The 17,234-nt window shown below is 41.3% G+C and overlaps 2 protein-coding genes across 2 annotated transcripts; one reads left to right on the top strand and one right to left on the bottom strand.

Moving 5' to 3' along the window:
- Positions 1 to 1,621: 1,621 nt before the first annotated feature.
- QIL1 lies at positions 1,622 to 2,294 on the bottom strand. The gene is made up of 3 exons (XM_065230694.1): positions 2,226 to 2,294; positions 2,010 to 2,160; positions 1,622 to 1,925 (listed from the first exon to the last, which is right to left on the bottom strand). The coding sequence occupies exons 1-3, from the start codon at positions 2,231 to 2,233 to the stop codon at positions 1,704 to 1,706; spliced, it is 381 nt and encodes a 126-aa protein (XP_065086766.1). The 5' UTR covers positions 2,234 to 2,294; the 3' UTR covers positions 1,622 to 1,703.
- Positions 2,295 to 8,581: 6,287 nt separating this feature from the next.
- Positions 8,582 to 11,260, top strand: Arp3 (Actin-related protein 3). The gene is made up of 6 exons (XM_065230305.1): positions 8,582 to 8,825; positions 8,961 to 9,141; positions 9,284 to 10,052; positions 10,108 to 10,190; positions 10,253 to 10,336; positions 10,396 to 11,260. Exons 1-6 carry the CDS (start codon positions 8,782 to 8,784, stop codon positions 10,489 to 10,491), a joined length of 1,257 nt encoding a protein of 418 aa, XP_065086377.1. The 5' UTR covers positions 8,582 to 8,781; the 3' UTR covers positions 10,492 to 11,260.
- Positions 11,261 to 17,234: the final 5,974 nt, after the last annotated feature.

A 17,234-nucleotide genomic window follows, 5' to 3' on the forward strand; every position in this document is an offset into this window, starting at 1 on the left:
CCGGCAGAAAGCGTGGGAGCAATAGTGCTGTTGGTAGTGAAGTGGTGCTAGATGGCGAAAAATTTGTAGTTGTGGACGAATTTGTTTATCTTGGTACTTTAGTGACGTGCGATAATGATGCTACTGGCGAGGTGAAAAGGCGTATTGCAGCCGCGAACAGGGCTTTCTACGGGTTGCGTAGCCAGCTGAAGTCCCGCAGCTTGCGTACGAAAACGAAATACGCGCTGTACAAGACGTTGATTCTGCCGGTAGCCCTTTATGGCCACGAATCGTGGGCATTGAAAGAGGCCGATCGGAGAGCTTTCGGTGTCTTCGAGCGTAAAGTGCTGCGAACAATACTCGGCGGTAAACTGGAAAATGGCATCTGGCGGCGTCGCATAAATCACGAGTTGTACCAAGTATATAACGGCATGGATATTGTGAAGCTTACAAAACACGGCAGGCTACAGTGGGCTGGGCATGTGGCACGAATGCCGGAAGAGCGAAGTCAAGCGAAGTCAATATTCAGCAAGGAAACCCGGAAGAGGACGTCGGCTTCGGGGTAGGCCACGCACGCGTTGGCTTTGTGCAGTTGAGGAGGACATTAGGTCCTTGAACGTCCAAGGCGACTGGAAGCGATTGGCTCAGGACCGAGACCAATGGAGACGGTTACTTCGTTCGGCGCAGATTTGAATTCAACGAGTCGTCGCCCATCAGGTACTCAGGTAGGTACGAAGTATTCAGTGTCAACATATCAAAGGGGCGTAATTGCTTTTGTTAAGTATGGTTTTAGCCGTTCATTTCTCGCAAATAAAAGCACACCCTCCAAATTAGCAATGCTAGCTGGTAGAGGAAACATTGGTGTCCTTAATTTTTATGTGTGAGCTTTTATTCGCGAGAAATCGACGGCTAAAGCCATTGTTTAAAATGTCGACACTGTACTGTTTGCAGACAAGAAGGGTCAATGTTGTATTTTGCACGAGCATCATGATATTTCCTGCAGTCCAGCAAAATATGTCTAACGATGGTGACGATGCCGCAGCATTCACACACTGTTTTGACCAGGAAACTAAATAGTCCAACCCCAAAAACTTAGCCCGGATTTTTTGTCTAAGTTCTTAAGTTGTAATCAATTATAATTAGCCACTTCTTTCGATCGGTTAAAAATGACGTTTACTACCACTCGAACATTGAAATGAATCTATATTTTGAGATTTTTCCACGAGAAGAAGTAGCCAAAGTTTGTGCGTTTCATAAAAAAATAGTATTTTGTTGGTCCAGTTTTTTGTTATCGCTGGCAGAAAGTCACACCAAAACTGCTTGACAAAGTGATCCATTGCACGAGTATTTTTGTTTTGCACAGGCCACTTCATTGAAAAATCTACTTATTTGAATGCAGCAGCAGCAGCATAACAAACATTGGAAAGTTATACCTCTTAATCTCTAGACAACTTTATGGAAGTTAAAAATATTATTGACTAGGTACTTAATTTTAGACCAGGAGTCTAATGAGGTGCGAAATCTGCAATATTTCTGTTTAAAAATATACTGTGCCTTCGGAATTAACCTATTAAAAAAAAGCTTCTACTGAACTTCAAAACATAACAAAAATGTATTCAAAATAAATAACGAGTCCACAGCGTTAATACATTTTATTTTGTTCCAAACTGATACCCATAATAGCACTGGCAAGTCAACAAACGAAAACCACCAACTGTTCAAATTCACTTCTTCGTAGCGGGAGATGCCGCGGGTGCTGCCACCGAGGCGATTGCTCCTTCCGGTGCAGGATCCATTGCCTTTTTGATTGCATCGGTACCCTTCTTGGTCCACTGACCAAGGTAACACGGCAGCCGGTGAATAAAGTGGACCGTACCCTTGACACCTTCGTTCCAATAGTGCTTGGTCAGAAAGCACACTTCACCGGAAGTCGGAAGAGCAGGGACCTAGAACAGAAACGGCAGTCGAAAAATCACTCACCTCGTCATTTACAAAAACACTGCTGCACAGGCGCTAAAAATAGACCTCACCTGAACGGGAATCTGCTGCTTTACCGACGCCAGCTGTGGTTGCAGGGCTTTCGAGTAGCGTTCGTACACTTGGTCGGTGTTTGCGTTCCAGATTCCTTCCTCCCGGGAGTAGTACACGGCCCCACCGGCCAGGCCGGTTTTGACGGCAAGCCTGAAGAACGGAATGCACTCGGAATTACTCGAATTCGTAAAGATTTTCAACGGCAAATCACTTACCTCAGCATGATTGATTCTTGTGTGAAATGCTGGCGCAGTCCTGTGAGACGGTGACAAAACTTTTGTTGTTCTCTTTTACGTAATTTTCGCCAAAAAAGAAAATTTTGACAGTTGTCAACACCCGGACGGGCGAGCGAGCCGGCAGGGATGCTTCACAGGTGGTTTATACACGGTAAGAAAATACTTCATAACGGCCAGTTTACTTTTACCTTCTTTTGACTTTTTCCTTTTCTCCTTCAAAATGTTGTCAAAAACGGAGGAGCAAAACCACCCAGCAGCTTGTTTCCAATCCTACATTGCAATCAAACTGAATTGGGGATCTTCCTGCAGATCGTTTTTTTTTTCATCTCTTGGCAATGCATTTTTCTGCTCTATCCAGCTACATCCTATACATTCAAATTTTAATATAATTTAAAATTAAGTATGTTCCCGCATAAACAATAACCATAAGATGCGCCTAACCACCAATTCGGGATATCATCCCAATTTTATGTGGTATGGTCGCACCATCTAAGATATCGTCAGTATATGGTACACGTTTATTAGGGTTTCTTTCAAACATAAGAAGCATGTTTATATATATAATATATAACATATTTATTTTTGCTCGAATAGTTGCCAAACCAAACAAAAATACCCACGTTTATTTTGAACACGAATATTTTTAAAATAAACGCCACATTATTTTTATTTTAAACATTAATATTACATGACTTCAAACATGAAATACGTTTGAAATAAACCTTGTTTATTTTTGTGGCCAGAACAAACTGATTGATTGATTGATTTCTTTATTATAGAGATTTTCAGCCGTTGGCTGGTTCGTCTCTGAAAAGATAGTGTGGGGTCCAGAAGGGACCTCATCTAGTTCTCGATCTAGTTAAATACTAAGGCTGTCAATGTGCTGTCTTTCTTCGGAGTTTTGGTTGTTAAGTTGCTGAGGATCTTGCTTTGGTTTGAGATGTTGGGTGATAAGAGAAAGTCCATTTGTATTGCGGTGGTTGGGATTTTGGCAGGTTTCATATTTGGTCGAAGAGGCCGGCCTCGCGGAGGAAGCCCCTTAATGCTGTGATTCTAGTCGGGTCGTTACTCAGTGCGTCCTTAATGCTGCCCGATATGCCGTACAGCACTCGTGAGCCTTCGTATTCAGTACAGTGGCAGATTATGTGTTCCACTGAACAGTTGGTGTGGCAGAGCTCACAAAATTTCCGGAACGGGCCGCTCCCAGAAAAGTTATGCGAGACTCTGGTATGGCCTGTTCTGAGTCTTGCCAGGACAACCTGAGTTCGGTGGTCAGGGGGGTCTTGCCATCTTCGTGTGTCAGCCTTCACTTTTCTAAGGAAAATGCTAGTTGATTGGGACCGGAAATTTCAGGGTTACATCTTCCTTATTGGGAGCTGAGGAGACATAGAGCTGCATCATATTGTATGTAAAATAATTATTATTTTCATTGCGGAATACCAGTTTTTTTTTATCCATATAAATGTATTTTCATTATTACATATTTTAATGTTCTGATATATTTCATTTCTCCATTACATATGTTTACTATATATATATAAATAAATACTGGGTTGGGAGGGAGCATCAGGGTATCGTTTGACCTGGAACTGGATGATTGGAGTGGTATGACAACCGGAGTCTAGGAGGGAATAAACACTATCATTTTCTTTATCCTACCGATTCGATTGTGATGGTGTGAATTCTACTCCAACAGTTTCATGGAGATTGACGCGCCCTTCTTAACAAACCATCCTGTAGGAAGCTTGATAAGTATTGCGAATTGCGTTATTCGATTTGTTGGATCGTATCGTTGGAAGGAGATTCTTAAATTCCCTTGGATTTCGCGTAAGTGCCTCTGCTTACGGGTCCACCCCACCGTTTTTGGCCCTTCATACAGCGATATTGTGAATTCAGATCGGTAGCTTTAATTGATCTTGCTATTAAGTGGAGCTGCATACAAGACAAGATCTTCGAAGGGATGGTGGCTACCTTACATACATACATACATACATACAAAATGCTAGTTGATTGGGACCATGTATTTGACCATAAATCCCAGATTTTGTTGGCAACCCATTTTTTCAGGTCCCCTGATGGAACCTCCTTGGTGAACAGTTGGGCTTGTCTTCCAGAAGCCGCTAGATGATCCGCCTCCGTTTTACCACGAATGCCGCAGTGGCCCGGAATCCATACAAATGTAGTGTTTCTGGGGGCATATCGCTGAATGGCTTGGACCCATGAGTGCTTAATAGAGTCTGAGTTGAGGGCTAAAACTACACTTGCGGAGTCCGTAAATACGGCAATCGGCTTGTTTGAGGGAGTGGTAGCAGCAATAAAAGCAGAGACCGCTTCTGCCGAGAATATAGTGTACTGGTCTGGAAGTCGATGAAGTACGGACATTTGGGGGCCCGCGATGCCGATGCCAACCCCTTCACGGGAAACCGATCCATCGGAGGAACGGATAGTGTGGTTGCAGTATCTGGTTCTCTGGAGTTCCGCGACGGATCTCACTAGTGCCGTGAGCACACCAATGTATGCTAGACACCGGGGGGAGCTCCAGATTGGCGGTGGCTGAAAGGAGTTGTTTGGCCTCGGTAAGGGGGAAAACTCCTTCATCTGAGCCAGCTGTCTTCTCCTCGAAGCTAATTGATCGGTTACAGATGGTCTGAGTAACTAGAAGGTTGAATGGTAGTACTCCACTTTCCGCGCAAGCTGCAATTGCAGGCGTGGATGGTAGTAGGCCGGACGAGATACGGATAGCTTAGTGGTATGTAGAGGCTAGTTTCGTAATAAGTTGTTCGCGAGCGAGACAGGTAACTTCGATTCCATAAAGGAGACGTGATTCTAAAATTGTTCTAGCAACTCGAAGACTGTCTGTGTGTCGACCTGCGATGGATCGTAGCAGATTAAGACGTGTCTTGCAGGCGTTCTTGACTTCGTCGAAGTGGGCAGAAAAGGTCAAATATCGGTCAATTCGAACTCCGAGGATACGGGCTGACCTCCTGATGGGAATAGCTGTACCATTGATACAGATGGGAGTGTTAAGGACGGCATGATGGTGAGAGCAGATGTGCACTAGTGTGCATTTTTCGGCTGAGAGTTGGAAGCCAGTCAGTGATGTCCACAGGGAGACTGCCCTTGTGGCTGCGCCCATCTTTCTACGTAGTGCCTTTATGGTTTTGTGAGTGATTAGGAGGATAATGTCGTCAGCGTACACAAAGATGTAAATTTCCTTAGGAAGGTTAACGAAAACTCCATTCATACAAATTAAGAAAAGGGTGACCGCGATAACCGAACCCTGTGGTACGCCAGTCTCCTCACGGAATGTTGCGGAACGGTGGTTTCCCAGAAGTACCTGAAAGGTGCGGTTTGCCAATAAATTCTTCACGAAATGCATCAGGTGCCCGCCAAGGCCCCAATCAGCCATTTGTCGGATGACAAGCTTTTGCTATGTCTAAAGCTGCCAGTTCGACGTGGTGTTCAAGGGCTTGGGCAAGTGTAGCGAAGTACGTGTTTGTGCCGTGTCCTGGACGAAAGGCGTGTTGACGGTGGTCAAGTAGGTCCCTGGATTCTAGAAAGTTCATCAGTCAACTATTTACCATCCTTTCCACGATTTTGGAGGCACAGCATGTGAGGGAGATCGGCCTGAAATCACTAGCTTGTCTGCCTGGCTTTCCTTGCTTGAGGATCGGGACCACGAGACTATGCTTCCAATCCTGAGGCAGGGAGTTGTGCAGCCACTCCTGGTTGATTAGATCTAGAAGCTTGCGTCTTCCTTCTGGTGGTAGAGTCCGGAGCAAAGGATAGCCCACCTCGTCAGGGCCCGCAGAATTGCCTTTAGCCTTTGATAAGGCTAGAGCGAGCTCGTTCATCTGGAAGGGGTCGTTTATTTCCGGCACAATTGTTTCCTCTGGAATTAGCATGCTGGCTATGGGGGGTGTCGAAGCAACTTTTTTCCTACGGAAGCGTTCTTCGTAGCCTTCTATGGCTGATAGAGAGGCAAAGTATTCTCCAAGCACATCGGCAATAGTATCTGAATCGCGGGTAATTCCTCCTTCACATTTAAGTGTGATTCCCCGGTTTTTTCTCTTCCCACTTAAAGCATTAACCTTTCCCCACAGATCAGCTGCCGATTGGTTTGGGCTGATTTCGTTGAGAAAGTTCTCCCAACTTTGGGCTTTCGCTTCGCGTATAGTTTGCCGACATTCGTTCCTTTTTGCACGGTAGTGAGCCAAAGCAACCTCCTTGTCGGGGTGGTTTTTATTTAATCGCTTGGCGGCACGAAGAGCCTTTCTCCTGGCTTTCACAGCGATTTTTGTGTTTGTCCCCCACCACGGAAGGGCTTTTCGTCCTGGGATGGTACTTGATCGAGGAATAGTGTCTGTTGCCGCTTGAAAAATCTAACCGATGTAGTCCGAGAGGTTGGTCGGTTCGGATTCTCTGCAGGTACCGGTGATTGCCTCTTGATAACTTGTCCAATCTGCTTGATTGTACATCCAGCGTGGTCTACGAGAGGCTTCGGACCAGGATCTTAACATCCACAGCCCACCTTTAATCAAACCCGTAAAAGAACAGAAGTTTAGATGCCCCCCATAAAAGAGAGCTTTACGACGTGTTCGGGGTATCATCCAAACCATTTGTGGGATAGTTTACCCATCCGGGATACAGTTCGTTTATGGTATTTGTTTATTAGGGCTGTCTGCAGATTGTTTTTTTTCATCTCTTTGCAATCCATTTGTTTTGCTTTATCCTACAAACATTCAAATGCTAATATAATTTAAAATTAAGTATGTTTCTTTCAAACATAAGAAGCGTGTTTAAAATAAACATATTTATTTCTGTTCGCATAGCTGTCAAACCAAACAAAAATATTCACGTTTATTTTCAACACGAATATTTTTAAAATAAACGCCACATTATTTTTATTTTAAACATTAATATTACATGACTTCAAACGTTTGAACGTTACGTTTGAAATAAACCTTGTTTATTTTTGTGGCCATAACCGACTGAGTTTACGTTTAAATTTACCTCAAATATTTTTGTTTCAAAGATAAATTTTTCTGCGTATAACCACAAACGAAGTGACAGACGGAGCGGCTCGAAAACTTTGGTGACTAACCTGCTATTTAAATTTTTCAGTGTATTACATGGCAACACCACTACTACTGGATTGTACCACATGGCAACACTACTACTGGATTGTACTAGCATTTTCACCAAATGTGTCAGAATGTTTTGGTTCTATCTCTTTCACTCTACTCAAAATTGAAATGCATAAAAAAATGACAAAATGATACACTCTTTGCACACTGTCAAAGAATCATTGTACACAAAATACACTTTGTTCAAATCAAAACAAAAAAACTAACCCATCTGGTGGATGATGGCATAAGCTTCCAAGAAAATTCTATTACAGTGAACCACATTATTTTAATGGATTTCTTCGCCAGTAAGTCGTCTGTCACTTCGTTTGTGGTATAACTATGTGTCCGACACATATATATCTGAGTACTGTGGAGTAAATCAATTTCATTCTGCAAGCCAATGGTGCTTGAAAATTGGTTCAAGTATAAAATTGTTTTGTTCTTTCTGAGTTGATTCCCGCCAAAAGCTCTGAGCCAGGAGTGCTCGAGCACCCATGACTTTATCAAAGTTTGTTTACAAACATGTTTCGCCAAAGCATGTTTTACTGCAATTGAAAACTCAGCTGAGTCATAAAAACTATGCTGGTTTTTATACTTTCATCATTGAGCCTGTTGGTTTTTGTCTTTGAGCTTACAATTAAGAATGTGTTATGAAAAAGTATGAATCATTTTTATGAGATTGCAATGCTTGACGAGAGGTAAGAACAGTACCTGAGTTTGTTGCTTCTGAATGTTTGGCTCCCGTTTGACAGTTCTGACTGGCTCCCAAGTGACAAGTACATTGAGTGAGTCCGCAGTACCCAGGTTTGCACCGGTTGATTAAGGCTCTGAACCATTTGATGGATTATTTTAACTATTGGTTAAAATTTGACAGATGGAAAGTTATCGATGAACCCTGCTATCCGAGCATGGTTATTTCTGACAGACAAGAAGTTAAATTTTTGACAACGGTGGGTCGAAAACCGGTCGATCGACAACACGGGGATTTTCGAACATAGAAAATAACTTTCGATATGTCACTTTTAACCACGAGTTAAATTTAACTCGGCAAATGGTTCACAGCCTAAACTGAGTATTAAGTCAAAGCAAAATGAGAAAGTTTAATTTATCAGTGTATCAGCCAATGCATCCCTGCATATACAGCTGTCAAAGTACCGCTGACAGCTCATCTGACGGCACGAATCACGTATCAAAAGAGAACGAATAAAATCCGAAAGCGAAAACTTCATCGGGGTGACAAATAATTTCTCGGATCGGAGTTCTCGTTAGGTGTGGTTGCAAAAATTGTCAATTTTTGGCAAGAAATAGCTCAACATTCGCCGTGAAAACTAATTTCCAACGTAGTTCCGTGTTCTCGTCTAGTGGTAGTGCAGTGTTTTACGAGTTTTCGGCAGACATAGGTGAAAATGACGGGAAGATTGCCAGCTTGCGTGATCGACGTCGGAACGGGGTAGGTAGAGGCAACCATAATCGGCTCCCGTCCGGGGAGGGTCGGGCACTTCTTCTACAGTGGATATTTTTTTTATCTCGGTAATTTTCTTATCAACATTACCTCGCCTCGTCGCGCCCGTTTGTCTTGTTTTAGCTACACGAAGCTCGGCTTCGCAGCGAATAAGGAGCCCCAATTTATCATTCCGTCGGCGATTGCCATCAAAGAAACGGCTAAGGTCGGTGACCAGAGTGCCCGCCGCGTTACGAAGGGAGTCGAGGATTTGGACTTTTTCATCGGCGATGAAGCATTCGATGCCACCGGGTACTCGGTTAAGGTAAGGTCCGGTTTCCATTTGCGGGTGATGAGTCACTTACATGGGATGTACGACTTATCGTCGCACTGCCACTGTTTATTGAGGGAGGTTTAGAGTTCGGCGCCGATCGATTGAAATTTTGTGTGTGTATGTTTGCTTTTAGTATCCCGTTCGTCATGGACTGGTCGAGGATTGGGACTTGATGGAACGCTTCTTGGAACAGTGCATCTTCAAGTATCTACGAGCCGAACCGGAAGATCATCACTTTCTGCTGACGGAGCCACCGTTGAATACTCCGGAGAATCGGGAGTATACGGCAGAGATTATGTTCGAGACGTTCAATGTGCCGGGGTTGTACATTGCTGTGCAAGCGGTGCTTGCCCTTGCGGCTAGCTGGGCGTCCCGTCCCGTGGAGGAACGGACGCTGACGGGAATCGTTGTTGACAGTGGTGATGGCGTGACGCACGTTATTCCGGTGGCCGAAGGCTACGTCATCGGATCATGCATCAAGCACATTCCGATCGCCGGACGGAACATTACTTCGTTTATCCAGAGTTTGCTTCGGGAGCGTGAGGTGGGAATCCCTCCGGAGCAGAGCTTGGAGACGGCCAAGGCAATTAAGGAACGATTCAGCTACATTTGTCCGGACATTGCGAAGGAGTTTGCCAAGTACGATTCAGAACCAGCCAAGTGGATGCGTCACTACGAGGGAATCAATGCAATTACCAAGCAACCGTTCGGGGTGGATATCGGCTATGAGCGGTTCCTTGGGCCGGAGATTTTCTTCCACCCGGAGTTTTCTAACCCAGACTTCACAACGCCTCTGTCGGAGATTGTCGATACGGTGATCCAGAACTGTCCGATCGATGTGAGACGGCCGTTGTATAACAATATCGTGCTGAGCGGTGGATCAACCATGTTCAGGGATTTCGGTAAGACCAAAAAATTCTACATTTGTGAGCTATAATTCTAAGGTTCCAAATTCAGGTCGTCGACTGCAGCGAGACATCAAGCGCAGCGTAGATGCCCGTTTGAGAATTAGCGAAAACCTGAGCGAAGGAAGGATCAAGGTAAAACTGTCCCCCTACTTATTCATGCACATGTGTTAATTACGGTCACATTTCGATTACAGCCTAAACCGATCGACGTTTCGGTTATTTCACATCATATGCAGAGATACGCCGTCTGGTTCGGTGGAAGCATGCTGGCATCGACGGTGAGTCCTTCTGCTTCTAATTGTCCGCATACTTCATCCCATAATTATATCCTTTTCAGCCCGAATTCTATCAGGTTTGCCACACGAAAGCCGCCTACGAAGAGTATGGTCCGGGCATTTGCCGTCACAATCCCGTGTTTGGCACCATGACGTAGTTTTGTAGTAGTTCTCTTCGCTGCCGTCGTCGTCGTTCCTCCCGCGCTCTGCTACATTGCTACTACTATTTACTGTCGTTTCAATTTGCATTTAGAGTAAAGCACATGGCACACGAAAGTGGAAGAAATTCGAACTAATTAGGTAGCCGGTTCGAGTATTAGAAGCTGCGACAATTGTGCAAGTCAAAATAAGAAAACAGTGTTGATCATCATTCCTCTCTTTTCCGATGTTTCGAGAAATTAAAAAAAAAGTGCATGCTACATCAAACAAGTTCTGTTTTGCAGTTGGTTATTTAACGTATTGTTTTTAGTGCGCTGATAAACATTTCTAGGTTTGTCGTGAACATTCATCACCTTCTTTCTGTTCATGATCGCCCATCGGGTGAAGAAGCGGACAACCAAAGTGGTAGGTATACAAGTTAGTAGTAGAAGAAGAGAACAAACAATGCCAAAATTTCGATAGAAGGACAACCCATGGATGCATTTATCGATTCCGCATGACGATTATAATAAGTGTACTGAAAACTTTGAACAGAAAAGCAAATAAATACCTAAACAGGCACGTAGACACGAAAAAGTATTCTTATAAAAGCAAGTAAAATTATTACGTTGGGAAGCCGTTTAAGCTTTAGTTATTTCCACATTTTGAAACATTGTGTAACACAGATTGTGTTAGGTGATGAACAATTAGTAAAACAGGAAGTTTGATCTACAGAAGAGGAATTCCACTCCAATTTCGCAATTTAATTTTATTGAATTATGAACTATAAATCAAATATGTAAACATACATTATAGATAATAAAGTTAAACTGAATAAATACGACGTTGGTTGTTTGCCTTACACCTACACTGCCGCTCATGGGTATTTCATTTTTCAAAATCCTTTATTTATTGGCTGCTGGGCCTTCCAAACCTTTAAATCGATTTATCTCCGTAAATACTGCTCGTATCGCGAAAAGAGGGGTGTTCAGATGATCGAAATTCTTATTTCGGGATTCCTCAATATTTAATATTGCAAAATCATTTATTTATCAGCTGGTGGACCTTCCAAACCTTTAAATCGATTTATCTCCGTAAATACTGCTCTAATCGCAAAAAGAGGGGTGTTCAGATGATCGAAATTTTTATTTCGGGATTCCTCAGTATTTAATATTCAAAAATCCTTTATTTATCGGCTGGTGGACCTTCCAAACCTTTAAATCGATTTATCACCGTAAATACTGCTCTAATCGCAAAAAGAGGGGTGTTCAGATGATCGAAATTCTTATTTCGGGATTCCTCAATATTTAATATTGCAAAATCCTTTATTTATCGGCTGGTGGACCTTCCAAACCTTTAAATCGATTTATCACCGTAAATATGGCTCTAATCGCGAAAAGAGAGGTGTTCAGATGATCGATATTCTTATTCCGGGGTTCCTCAGTATTTAATATTCCAAAATCCTTTATTTATCGGCTGGTGGACCTTCCAAACCTTTAAATCGATTTATCTCCGTAAATACTGCTCTAATCGCAAAAAGAGGGGTGTTCAGATGATCGAAATTTTTATTCCGGGATTTCTAAGTATTCAATATTCCAAAATCCTTTATTATTCGGCTGGTGGACCTTCCAAACCTTTAAATCGATTTATCTCCGTAAATACTGCTAGAATAAGGGGGGTGTCCAGATGATCGAAATTTTTATTCCGGGATTTCTCAGTATTTAATATTCAAAAATCCTTTATTTATCGGCTGGAGGGCCTTCCAAACCTTTAAATCGAATTATCTCGGTAAATATGGCTCTAATCGCGAAAAGAGGGGTGTTCAGATGATCGAAATTTTTATTTCGGGATTCCTCAGTATTTCATATTCAAAAATCCTTTATTTATCGGCTGGTGGACCTTCCAAACCTTTAAATCGATTTATCACCGTAAATATGGCTCTAATCGCGAAAAGAGGGGTGTTCAGATGATCGAAATTCTTATCTCGGGATTCCTCAATATTTAATATTGCAAAATCCTTTATTTATCGGCTGGTGGACCTTCCAAACCTTTAAATCGATTTATCACCGTAAATATGGCTCTAATCGCGAAAAGAGGGGTGTTCAGATGATCGAAATTCTTATTCCGGGATTCCTCAGTATTTAATATTCCAAAATCCTTTATTTATCGGCTGGTGGACCTTCCAAACCTTTAAATCGATTTATCTCCGTAAATACTGCTATAATCGCAAAAAGAGGGGTGTTCAGATGATCGAAATTTTTATTTCGGGATTCCTCAGTATTTCATATTCAAAAATCCTTTATTTATCGGCTGGTGGACCTTCCAAACCTTTAAATCGATTTATCACCGTAAATATGGCTCTAATCGCGAAAAGAGGGGTGTTCAGATGATCGAAATTCTTATCTCGGGATTCCTCAATATTTAATATTGCAAAATCCTTTATTTATCGGCTGGTGGACCTTCCAAACCTTTAAATCGATTTATCACCGTAAATATGGCTCTAATCGCGAAAAGAGGGGTGTTCAGATGATCGAAATTCTTATTCCGGGATTCCTCAGTATTTAATATTCCAAAATCCTTTATTTATCGGCTGGTGGACCTTCCAAACCTTTAAATCGATTTATCTCCGTAAATACTGCTATAATCGCAAAAAGAGGGGTGTTCAGATGATCGAAATTTTTATTTCGGGATTCCTCAGTATTTCATATTCAAAAATCCTTTATTTATCGGCTGGTGGACCTTCCAAACCTTTAAATCGATTTATCACCGTAAATATGGCTCTAATCGCGAAAAGAGGGGTGTTCAGATGATCGAAATTCTTATCTCGGGATTCCTCAATATTTAATATTGCAAAATCCTTTATTTATCGGCTGGTGGACCTTCCAAACCTTTAAATCGATTTATCACCGTAAATATGGCTCTAATCGCGAAAAGAGGGGTGTTCAGATGATCGAAATTCTTATTCCGGGATTCCTCAGTATTTAATATTCCAAAATCCTTTATTTATCGGCTGGTGGACCTTCCAAACCTTTAAATCGATTTATCTCCGTAAATACTGCTCTAATCGCAAAAAGAGGGGTGTTCAGATGATCGAAATTTTTATTCCGGGATTTCTAAGTATTCAATATTCCAAAATCCTTTATTATTCGGCTGGTGGACCTTCCAAACCTTTAAATCGATTTATCTCCGTAAATACTGCTAGAATAAGGGGGGTGTCCAGATGATCGAAATTTTTATTCCGGGATTTCTCAGTATTTAATATTCAAAAATCCTTTATTTATCGGCTGGAGGGCCTTCCAAACCTTTAAATCGAATTATCTCGGTAAATATGGCTCTAATCGCGAAAAGAGGGGTGTTCAGATGATCGAAATTTGTATTCCGGGATTCCTCACTATTTAATATTCCAACATCCTTTATTTATCGGCTGGTGGACCTTCCAAACCTTTAAATCGATTTATCTCCGTAAATACTGCTCTAATCGCAAAAAGAGGGGTGTTCAGATGATAGAAATTTTTATTCCGGGATTTCTAAGTATTCAATATTCCAAAATCCTTTATTATTCGGCTGGTGGACCTTCCAAACCTTTAAATCGATTTATCTCCGTAAATACTGCTAGAATAAGGGGGGTGTCCAGATGATCGAAATTTTTATTCCGGGATTTCTCAGTATTTAATATTCAAAAATCCTTTATTTATTGGCTGGAGGGCCTTCCAAACCTTTAAATCGAATTATCTCGGTAAATATGGCTCTAATCGCGAAAAGAGGGGTGTTCAGATGATCGAAATTCTTATTCCGGGATTCCTCAGAATTTAATATTCCAAAATCCTTTATTTATTGGCTGGTGGGCCTTCCAAACCTTTAAACCGATTTATCTCCGTAAATACTGCTCGTATCGCGAAAAGAGGGGTGTTCAGATGATCGAATTTTTTATTCCGGGATTCCTCAGTATTTAATATTCCAAAATCCTTTATTTATCGGCTGGTGGGCCTTCCAAACCTTTAAATCGATTTATCTCCGTAAATATGGCTCTAATCGCGAAAAGAGGGGTGTTCAGATGATCGAAATTTTTATTCCGGGATTTCTCAGTATTTCATATTCAAAAAGCCTTTATATATCGGCTGGTGGGCCTTCCAAACCTTTAAATCGATTTATCTCCGTAAATATGGCTCTAATCGCGAAAAGAGGGGTGTTCAGATGATCGAAATTTTTATTCCGGGATTCCTCAGTATTTAATATTGCAAAATCCTATATTTATTGGCTGGTGGACCTTCCAAACCTTTAAATCGATTTATCTCCGTAAATATGCCTCTAATCGCGAAAAGAGGGGTGTTCAGATGATCGAAATTTTTATTTCGAGATTCCTCAGTATTTCATATTCAAAAAGCCTTTATTTATCGGCTGGTGGGCCTTCCAAACCTTTAAATCGATTTATCTCCGTAAATATGGCTCTAATCGCGAAAAGAGGGGTGTTCAGATGATCGAAATTTTTATTCCGGGATTCCTCAGTATTTAATATTCCAAAATCCTTTATTTATCGGCTGGTGGACCTTCCAAACCTTTAAATCGATTTATCTCCGTAAATATGGCTCTAATCGCGAAAAGAGGGGTGTCCAGATGATCGAAATTTTTATTTCGGGATTCATCAGTATTTAATATTCAAAAATCCTTTATTTATCGGCTGGTGGACCTTCCAAACCTTTAAATCGATTTATCTCCGTAAATACTGCTCTAATCGCGAAAAGAGGGGTGTTCAGATGATCGAAATTTTTATTTCGGGATTCCTCAGTATTTAATATTCAAAAATCCTTTATTTATCGGCTGGTGGACCTTCCAAACCTTTAAATCGATTTATCTCCGTAAATACTGCTCTAATCGCGAAAAGAGGGGTGTTCAGATGATGGAAATTTTTATTCCGGGATTCCTCAGTATTTAATATTCCAAAATCCTATATTATTCGGCTTGTGGACCTTCCAAACCTTTAAATCGATTTATCTCCGTAAATATGGCTCTAATCGCGAAAAGAGGGGTGTTCAGATGATCGAAATTTTTATTCCGGGATTCATCAGTATTTAATATTCCAAAAACCTATATTTATTGCCTGGTGGACCTTCCAAACCTTTAAATCGATTTATCTCCGTAAATATTGCTCTAATCGCGAAAAGAGGGGTGTTCAGATGATCGAAATTTTTATTCCGGGATTCCTCAGTATTTAATATTCCAAAAACCTATATTTATTGCCTGGTGGACCTTCCAAACCTTTAAATCGATTTATCTCCGTAAATATTGCTCTAATCGCGAAAAGAGGGGTGTTCAGATGATCAAAAATTTTATTCCGGGATTCCTCAGTATTTAATATTCCAAAATCCTATATTTATTGGCTGGTGGACCTTCCAAACCTTTAAATCGATTTATCTCCGTAAATACTGCTCTAATCGCGAAAAGAGGGGTGTTCAGATGATGGAAATTTTTATTCCGGGATTCCTCAGTATTTAATATTCCAAAATCCTTTATTTATTGGCTGGTGGACCTTCCAAACCTTTAAATCGATTTATCTCCGTAAATACTGCTCTAATCGCGAAAAGAGGGGTGTTCAGATGATCGAAATTTTTATTCCGGGATTCCTCAGTATTTAATATTGCAAAATCCTATATTTATTGGCTGGTGGACCTTCCAAACCTTTAAATCGATTTATCTCCGTAAATACTGCTCTAATCGCGAAAAGAGGGGTGTTCAGATGATGGAAATTTTTATTCCGGGATTCCTCAGTATTTAATATTGCAAAATCCTATATTTATTGGCTGGTGGACCTTCCAAACCTTTAAATCGATTTATCTCCGTAAATACTGCTCTAATCGCGAAAAGAGGGGTGTTCAGATGATCGAAATTTTTATTCCGGGATTCCTCAGTATTTAATATTGCAAAATCCTATATTTATTGGCTGGTGGACCTTGCAAACCTTTAAATCGATTTATCTCCGTAAAAACCTAAATTGATCCACCGGGCAGGTGAATAGAACCTTTGTTACCCAGTATTACCCAGTATAATCTCGTTTTTGATATTACCCAAGTAACCATAAGCATTAAGCCATAGCTCTATATTGGCACTAATTCAGCATTCCTAATGCCAAAAAGCCGTATATTAGCATTTTTAATGCATATGAGCCTCATATTAGCATTGCTAGTGCACAGAAGCATTAATAAAAATAAGCATTACAGAAAGCTTAGTATGCGCATATAGTGCAATGATTTAGTGCTTACATGCATTTAGAAAGCCTAGCATTAAAACTTTCTTGAGTGCTTATAAAGGGCTTGATTAAAGTTTAGAAGGGCTAAAAAGTTATGTGTTGATCATCAAAAATACTTTATAAAATCAAAATAACATGGACGGTCCTCAGAAGTGGAAAAAAACGTTAAAAAGTGGACATTTCAGACGAAAAGTACATGTGTATCGTAATATAAACGTTTCTGATGTTCCCAATGCTACGGAAATTGAGCAACCGAATGAACTGGGATCAGAATCAGCATTATTTGTTTGTGCGGTTCCGGAACGTCCAACAAATTCTGCAGACGAGGAGACTGATGAAGGCAATTCTCAGACAGCTTCCCTGGATAATTCCCTGACAGATTATAGTCCCGATGAAGATTCCGAAGAAGAGTGGAACCACTTGTCTGATGCATCATACGTAGAAGCTAGCGAAGAGGAACAAGCTGAACACAGCAGCCAAGCGGAAAACTTAACATCATTTTTGCGGAACTGGAGTACG

Source organism: Ochlerotatus camptorhynchus, unplaced genomic scaffold, assembly GCF_037179485.1.
Source record: "Ochlerotatus camptorhynchus isolate MF236.1 unplaced genomic scaffold, CSIRO-AGI_Acam_v1.1 ptg000330l, whole genome shotgun sequence".
Lineage (NCBI taxonomy): Eukaryota > Metazoa > Arthropoda > Insecta > Diptera > Culicidae > Ochlerotatus > Ochlerotatus camptorhynchus.